General features: G+C 63.5%; 1 protein-coding gene across 1 annotated transcript in view; it reads right to left on the bottom strand.

The window, feature by feature from the left end:
• Positions 1–3,702: 3,702 nt before the first annotated feature.
• The window catches only part of SCUBE1 (signal peptide, CUB domain and EGF like domain containing 1), a gene marked incomplete at its 5' end in the record, with an annotated part of 134,161 nt that continues 129,310 nt past the window's right edge, over positions 3,703–8,553 (bottom strand). The window contains 3 exon segments of the mRNA XM_014588668.2: positions 3,703–4,784; positions 6,597–6,676; positions 7,031–7,184. Of these exon segments, the coding sequence (XP_014444154.1) occupies positions 4,632–4,784; positions 6,597–6,676; positions 7,031–7,184 (387 nt within the window).

The following is an 8,553-nucleotide window of genomic DNA, read 5'->3' as shown; positions in this document are numbered from 1 at the left end:
TGCAGGCCTGGGTCTGGGTGAGAACGATCCTGTGCGTGCATTTGAGAGTGTGGCCAGGGCTGCTGTGCCGGTCTGTGCCCGAATGCCATCCGGCTGGCTGAGGCAGGAAGAGGAGGTCATTGAAGTCCGCCCACCCGGCTCCTCGTGCTCCCGTCTTTTCATCGGCCCATCCCTGGCTCCCTGCTGCCAGGGTGCGCCTGAGCTCCGCCCTCAGTGTTTTAGACATTTCCTGCAGTGGGGCTAGATGGGCCTGGCTCTGGTTCCTACCCACCAACCATTAACGGCTCATCTGGAGCAGGCTTCCCAGTCTTACTTCCCACACCTGAGGAATGGGCCTGGGCCAGCCACCTGGCGGGGCTGAGGACGGCACGTGTGGGTGAAGGTAGGGCCCGGAGCCGAGCACCCAGCAGACGCTGGGTCAGTGTATTTCTCCGGACCGCATTTCTCCCTGCTGAGACTTGGGGAGTACAGACATTCAGGGGGCCCAGCAGGGCCTCCTGGTCAGCATGGTTTGGCGTGGGGATCAGAAGGCCTCAGGAAGCAGGGGGTTGTCTGTGCAGGTGTGGGGTGGGGAGGGCTGTCCTGCCTGTGTCCTCTGGGCCCTGGGGACAATCCCCTTCCCTTCCCAAGCCCATGCCCTCTTGGAGAAGGCACACCCCAGCCTGGCTGTGGTTAGGCTGCGCCCCTGGAGAGGCAGCGAGGACAGAGGGAGGACAGGTGCTAGGTGTACTCTTAGCAGACACCGAGTCATCCAGCCTCCAGCCTGCAGGATGTCCCTGCGTGCCAGCACCCTGACTGGGAGGCCGAGCTGCCACTGTGTATCTCTGGGCAAGAGAAGGGACCCTTCCATATAGATGCAGTTTGCCAGGCCCACCAAACTTCCCAAGCGTGAAGAGAGGAGGTGAGAATAGCTTGTTTCTCCTGCGTGGAGATAAATTCCCCTTCCTCCTGGGGACCAACTGCGTCAGGAGGGGTGAGTGGGCGCCTGTGGGTGGAGGCTGCTGTCCTGGGCTCCTGCGGGCCGTCTGCCCATGCAGTGCACTGGGTCCAGGGCCAGGAGCCGAGCTCGCCCAGGTGCTCAGTAGGTGCCTGCTCAGTGACCCACATTCAGTAACCGATTTCTTTGCTGGCGAGAACTACTCAGCCCCCAGGATGGCAATGAAGCCTCCACCACAGCTGCAGCGAGCGGGCCCAAGAGGACAGTGGGCACGGGAGTCTAGGCGGGAAGGCCGCGCTTTTGCGGGAGCTGGGAGAGGGGCTTTCTCTCAAAGCTGCATGTCTGCCTTTGCCGCCTGCGGACTTACGGCCCGCGTTTCAGCCCCATTTACCTGCTGTCTCGACCCAGTGGTGGCAGGAAGGGAGCCTCCACTGGGAGCCTCAGAGCTGGGTGTCCGTCCCGGGTGGGGAAGGAACTGGGAAAGACGGTCCCCTCCACCGGGCAGTGCCCAGAGGCCGTGGCCAGCGCATTGCTGCTGTGGTGCAAGGGGCTGGCGCAGGTCAGAGCGCACCGGGGACGGAAGCCAAGTCTGGACAGCTGCTGTGGTCGCCTCACCACGGGCTGTGGTGCTCATGACCTCGGCACTCCCTGAGGGCTCGGCTGGCCACCAGACTCACCCAGTCTCGTTGCTCGGTGTGTCTCTGCAGAAGCCGAGAACCTGGAGCAGCCCTGCCGCAGGAGCCTGCACGGGAACACCTTGCTTTTGCTCCCAGCTTCACAGGTCCCAGGTTGTCTCAGGTGACGCTCCACTACGCCCCAAGTCTGTAGGGACCTGGGCACTCTGGCATTCTCCGTCAGTCCTGGCCAAATGGCAAAGCCCGTGCACCAAGCAGCTCGCTGCCCCGCTCTGCTCCTTGGAGCTCAGGGCGCAGCGTGGCTGCCGGGAGCCAGTGCAGGCTGAGGGTCTGTGGCTCTCACGGCAGAAGCCCAGGAGGGGCTGTGCTTGCTCTGGCGGGACTTTTCCACTCCGGCCTCGCCTCAGCTTCCAGCCTTGGGCCATACCTGGGCCCGGTCCTTGTCCCCCTTCCTTTTCTCTACACCTCCACCTAGAATCAGGTCACCAAGCGTCACTCAAGCTACCACTGACTTCCACGTGGTAGAGGAAATGTGAAGGAGAACCGTGCTGAGGACCAGGCCCAGCCTCGGGCTTACTAGTGGCCCCTCAGATTCCTCTGAGTGGAGCGTATGTGGTCAGGGCAGACCCCACCCGGGACCTAGCGGCTGCCCATGCTCAAGGCCTCGTGTCGGGGCGAGAGCTGCAGAAGGGCTGACCGTGAGAGGACGAGGGTCCCATGTGCATCCCTCCTCACTCTGCTTTGCCCTGGGGACACTGGCCACGGTCCAGCCATGGGGCGGCGAGGGTCATGGAGTGACGGGAAGTGGGCAGGTGGGTTAGTGGGTCCTAAGGAGTGACTGAAAAAGCATAGGAGAGGTTCTTACCCTCCTGGTGTTTGAGGGAAACAAACCAAACCCTTCAGGGTGATGGTTAATGTGGCACGTTATTTGTGGGTGTCTGCGAGGGCGTTTCCAGGGAGATGGGCAGGAGCACCCCAGGGTGAGAAGCAGCTCCCCACCTCTGCGCAGGTGGGCGTGGCCAGCTGCTTGCAGCCCGCGGGGAACAGTCAGGTGGAGGCAGGGCAGAGTCACCTGTCTTGGAGTGGGGCCGTCACCCGTCCTCTGCCCTCAGACCCTGTGCCTCTGGCTCCCAGCCTCCAGCTTCTCCGGCTTTCTGACTCGGACTGAGTCGCACCCCCGCTCTCCGCGTCTCCGGCTCGTGGATGGCAATCATGGGATGTCTTAGCCTCTGTAATTCCATAAAGCCCTCTCTCTTTTCTGTCATCGGTCCATCTATCCAGTTGCTTCTGTTTCCCTGGAGGTCCTCAGCACAGACGCAGCCTCTCTCAGGAGCCCCCTCTCAGGAGCCCCCTCGGTCGCTCTTGCCGGCTCGCTCTGGAAGATGCCTGGTGGCTTGACAGAGGGAGGGAGGCTCCTTCTGGAAGAGAAGCTGGCTTGCAGGACTGTGTGTGCATCCTTCCCTGCCGGAGTGCACAACAGCAGAGAAGGCGGTGATGGCACCATTAGCACAGCTGGGGACGTGCCACTGTGTCATCTCTGGGCCCCAGGCCCTCTTAGGCTGGGCCTGCTGTGTGGCTGCCCCTGCACTCCAGTGCCTGGGCCCTCTCCACCTTCACGGACCTCACTGTGCTGCAGGCGGTGCTCAGGCTGGCCGCCCGCTCCATCAGACTGGGCCGGGCCCTGGGGCCTAGAGGCACCTGGAGCCAGCGGTGGGAGTTCACCTTAAGGTCCCCCTTGCTCACTGGCATTTTCAGTATCTGTTACCCTGAAAAGTATAGACCATGTCTCGCATATCCACAGCTGGCGAGGTTGCGCGGCCCCAGCGCACCGCAGGTCTTAGCCAGCCCCACCCAGGTGCTGGCTTCCTGGCCGAGTAGGACATGGCCCAACCCGTCACACCCCAGGCTTCTCTTTTTAAAGAGACAGAAGAGGAGGCATGGTGAGGCAGAGGGCAGACTGGCCTCTACATGGCCTGCTCTGCCCTGGGCAGTGCCTGCACCATCAGGAGGTAGCCCCAGGCCCTGCGGGGCCACACAGCCTGCACTCTGGTGACATGTGGATGCAGTAGGTGCCCTAAGGTTGCTGTCACTGGGACGAGCCCAGCTCTTCCACATTTTCTCCCAGGGCCTCACAGCTGACCCCTGGGAAGGGGCCTCAGGGGAAACTGCCTTCCACCGCACCCTGGCCGAAGGCGGCGATGGTGGGGGTGTGGACTGGGTGGGCCACCCTCTAGAGAGGCATCCGAGTCCAGTCCCCAGAGTTCAAATTCAGAAACAGGTCCAGGGCGGGTGTCGCCCCCAGCCAGGGATCTAGCCTCATGTAAACGGAGGGCCAGCGCACAGGAGTTTAGCCAGCGGGAGCTCGGCCGCAGCTGTGGCGGGCTGGGAGAAGGGCTGGCGCATCCGGCGCTGACGGTTACTAAGGAGACCCTCTGAAGTACCTGCCAGAAGCGTGCACGTGTACGTCTATGTGTACGTATATATGTATTCTGTATTTATAGAGGGTATGCAGGTGTCTGTCCAGGGGAAGCGCGGCTGGAGGTTCCTCCAGCAGCTCTGTCCATCCCACCTCAGCATCCTCAGTGCCTGGGTCCTGCACCTGTGGCCTGCGTTGTCGGCTGGGGTGGGGCCTCACGCATGGACGCAAGCTTATCCACTCCGGGGATGGCCTTCACGCACCCCTCCTTCCACGCCCCGTCCTGAACCGTCAGGTGGTAGAGCACGTGCCATCCTGTCACCCACACGGTGGGCACGACGTCCAGGCCCAGGTGCGCCCCGGCAGAGCTGGCTCTGGAGCGAGCAATCTCGGTGTCCGGGCAGTCTGAGGCGGAGGAGGGAGAGAGGCTCCCGAAGCAATGTTCCCCCACTGGGGTGGCAGAGTGAGGGGTGCCTGGGCTGGCGCTGAGCCTCCACGGTGGCCGGCTTTCCTGAAGTGCACACAGCACGGGCTTCCCCAGGCAACCCCGAGGCCCCGGCCAAGCTGCCTCGTGGCTTCCACGGTGGAGGGAAGGACGCGCCTCCACCTCCGCCCCTCCTCTCACCGGCCCTCCGCGGCCATGTTACTTGTAGGGCCGCAGGAATCGGGACACCTTGGAGCGCAGCAGTTTGATGAAGGACCGCGGGAACATCTCCTTGGACTCCTGGGCTGTGTACTTGAAGTAGTTCTGGGGGTGCGCCAGCACGTCGAAGAGGGCCTTGATCAGCTTCTTGTCCTGCAAGGCGGGAAGAGGCAGGACTGAGGCGGGGTGAGGCCGGCCACGGGCCTTCTGGAAAGCCAGGGGAGGGGGAGAGGCGGGGCTGGCTGGTGGATTTCAGAACCTCACAGACCCTCTTCGCCATGCATGGTTTTTTGACTTTAATAGTGTAATTGCCTTAAACACACTATTGATTTGAACTCTCGGCGTACCAATAATATTGTATTTAAAAATAGTTCTGTTGTGAAACACAACACAACACCCCGAGAGCCAGAGGGCACTGAGCGAAGCACGCAGCCCTGGCTTTGATGCTGGCTCCACCTGCTCTCCAGCGGCTTGAGCTCAGGGAGAGTCCCCGCTGCTCCAAGAACCACATTTCCATCCGCAGGGCGGGCACCGACCACCGCTAGGACTCTGGCCTGGCTCCGAGTGAGCACGCGGGTGCCGTGTCCACTGACCTGGGCTGAGCAGACACAGTCACCAGGTGCCCTCGCTAGCCCACTAGGCCCCGTCTGTGCCCTCATCTCCAGTGGGGAGGTGGCCTTGGAGGAGAAACCAAGGCGGAGACGGGAGGCCTGGCTGCGGTCTCTGGGCGGCAGGTCCAGCCTGGCTCCTGGCAGAGACCCCAGCACCTGGCCCAAGGAAGGTGCTTGGCAAGTGGCAGCTACCATCTCCCGGGGCTTTGAGGGTTGCTGTTTTGGTGACTTCGGCCATATCTGCTGCCTTGGGTTCGACCGTCCTGGCACACATGACTGTGTAGACTCTGGCCCTAATGCATGCTCACACACAGCGCACACGCTCACCACACGTTCACTGCGCGTGCGCCTGTGGCTTCGGGGGGCAGACGCCGTGCTCTGCCCCTGTGAGGGCACTGGAGGTGGAGGTGTGTGTATGGGGGGGGCACATGGGACTCCACGAGTCTGCCAGGATGGCTGCCCCAGTCAGGGAGGACGGCACACTCGAGCTGAGAACAGTCAGGGGGTGGATGTTCACTGAGGAGAGGCGGGAAGAAGGTTCCCACGAGGCCCCAGGTGAGCAAGAGCTTGGTGGGCATGGAGGCCTGGGAGCCGGCGGGGTCGGTGTGGCCGAGGGGGCAGCAGGAGCTGTCTGGCCTTGAGGTGGGGCTTCTCTGCAGGGTGAGCTGAGGGCACAGGAGAGGCCGGCAAGGGCGGGTGAGGCAGACTGGTGGGCAGGCCAGGGGCTGTGCACAGCTGCAGGGGTAGAGCACCTGACATGTTCCAAGGGACTGTCTGCTGGGTACTGCAGGTGCACTGGCCCTCCGCACTCCGCTGGCCGCCCGCTCCTCAGGGGCTGCGACTTGACAGGGTCAGCCATGCTGCCCTCCCCGCTCTTGACCCCTACACCCCCGGGCTCCCGGCTGGGGTGCTGCTGCCTGGAGACTAAGAGCCAGGCCCCCTGGGTCTCTGGTGGTGACACTGTGTGACAAGGTGGTTCTGCTTCTCAAGGCCATGAGCAAGAAGAGGAGGCAGTCTGGTCCCCGGGGCAGGGGTCGCTCCGAGGACAGCAGCGGTGGGCGGGTCCCACTGGTTTGAGACACCACCCACCCAATGCCCCTCCTTTCAGAGTCCAGCAAAGAGAGACCTGCCTGGGACCACAGTGTCAGTCCTGGCCAGCCCGTCCCCAACAGGCCGCTTGTCCAGGCCTATAGGTCTGGAGGGACAGATGCACCTGCCCAGTCCCCACCCGCAGAACCCCTGTGAACCGGGCCTCCTTCCCATCTCACTCTCCGCAATCACTTCTCCAGGACCAGGGTTGGGACAAGGACAGGGATGGCCCTGCTCGCCATGAATGCTCTCCCGGGAAACTCACTTTCAAGATCTCCTGGTGATTCTCCGAGGCGTACAGCCGCCCGTCACGGACGATGTCTTCTATCAGCTGCTGGTAGTCCTCTGCAAGGCAGTCAGCGGGAAGAGAGAAGGGGAGGGGCCTGAGACCCTGCTCCCCTCTTCCCTGCACCTCTCCCTGCCCTGCTCCAGCAGGAGGCTTCAGGCTATGGCTGGATGCAGCTCTGCCTCTGCACCGGGGCCCCGCCACCTTCGTGGCCTTCCTCTGGGTCTGGTACCTGGAAACCCTCCTTAACTCGTGTCCCAACCCTGCTGGGCAGTGGCTCTAGCTCGAGCCTGCAGACACCACTGCTGGGCCTGATCTGGACCAGCCGGTGTCCCTGCCAGGCCCAGCTCCCTGAGGCCGAGGGCAGGGCCGTATGCCCGGGGCCCAGCACCATGGGCGGTGGTGGCGCCTACCATCGTAGGTGACGTAGGGCACTTGAAAGCCTTTGCCGCTGTTGCCTTCGTTGGATTTGAACTGGATCCAGAGCTTCCGGGAGCGGGAGGTGAAGGCGATGGGCCTCTCGTAGGTCTGGCAGGTCTCGTAGGTGGTGATCGACGTGGGCGAGGCTGCGGGGGCGCCACGCCACTGCTGAGCCACCCTTTCCAACTCTTGCCTCCTGCCTCAGGACGCCTCCTCCCCACCCAGCCAGCTCCACGACCCAGAATGCACAGCCCCCAACCGCGCCAGCTCTACAGTCTCCTCGTTTGTTCCCTGGTACGCAACTGCCCTTCCCTATCCTCAACCCCAGTTCCTGTGTGTCCTTCCAAAATCCACTTCCATGTACCCTCCTCCAGGAAGCCTCCCCGATGCTCTCTCCAGAACCTGCTCTGATGACCTCTTATGGTCCCTGACTGATCTGTCTCTGTTCCTTTCAGTTGACTTCTCCAGGACAGGGCTCAAACCTGCACCCAGTGCAGTCCAGGAGTACAGGTGGGGGGGGGGGTGCTGAGCTATCCCAGACCACGGGCCTGCGGCTCAGCCATGGGAAGTCCCCATCCTTGGGAGCGAATGAACAGGGCAACCTGCTGAGCCCGGGGAGCCTCCCTGAGCCGCTCTGAGGCAGGGGAGGCTGGTCTCCCTGCTCAGCCCTGTGGGTGCATGGGGAAGGGAGTTGCTGGGGCCACCAGGGCCATGGGGGCTGGTGATGTGAGGGGGTAGTCCCAGGCTGGGCTCTGACGGGCAGGCCCCTTGCCCCGAGCAGTGATGTGCACACAGGACAGGCTCAGAGCAGCAGGCCACCCACCTGCCTGCCTGCCGGCCGGTCTGTGTCAAGCCCTCCCAGGCCCAGGCAGTGGGCATGCCTCCTCCCACAGGCACCCACGGCTCTCGGTGTAGCAGCGGGAGGTGCTCTGGCCGGTGCCCTGCTGGGACTGGGCTCATCCCCGTGGGGGACCTGCTGCCTTCCAGGCCTCGTGCTGCAGAGGCCATATGAGCACACACTCTTCCACACCTGCCGCTGAGGGGCCGGCCCCGCTCATCCCGTGCCACCCTTCAGTCAGCTCAGCCTCGAAGTGAGCCTCTGATGGGCTGTCAACCAGGGTGCAGCTCACAACGCGGGCGGGGGTCCACGTGCTTGTGCGTGTCCATGGGGGCCCTTGCTCCCAGCCTCAGAGGGAGGCCGATCCTGTGGTGTGGGAAGCCCCTGGGACCTCACTCCGGGTGCTACGGCGGAAAGCGGTGGTAGGGGCATGGCAGCTGCTTGGACGACAAGGAAGAGACTGCCTCGGGCCAGGGCCGAGGCCAGGCCTGACTGAGCCCAGTCAGGTTGCCACGCATGGGGCGCATTGTTTCTGGGACCGTTCCACAGAGCTGTAGAGCCCGCTCACAGCCAGGCCCGAGGGCTCCAGCCTGCAGCTCCCTGAGGTCAGCCCGCCCTGTCCCCAGGGCAGCGGTGCCCTCTGGTGCAGCTGTACGAATGCCGGGGCCCGACCCACCC

This window comes from Tupaia chinensis, unplaced genomic scaffold, assembly GCF_000334495.1.
Source record: "Tupaia chinensis unplaced genomic scaffold, TupChi_1.0 Scaffold000294_1, whole genome shotgun sequence".
NCBI lineage: Eukaryota > Metazoa > Chordata > Mammalia > Scandentia > Tupaiidae > Tupaia > Tupaia belangeri.
Note: the sequence above shows the minus strand (reverse complement) of the source record. Positions and strands in the feature narration are given on the sequence as shown.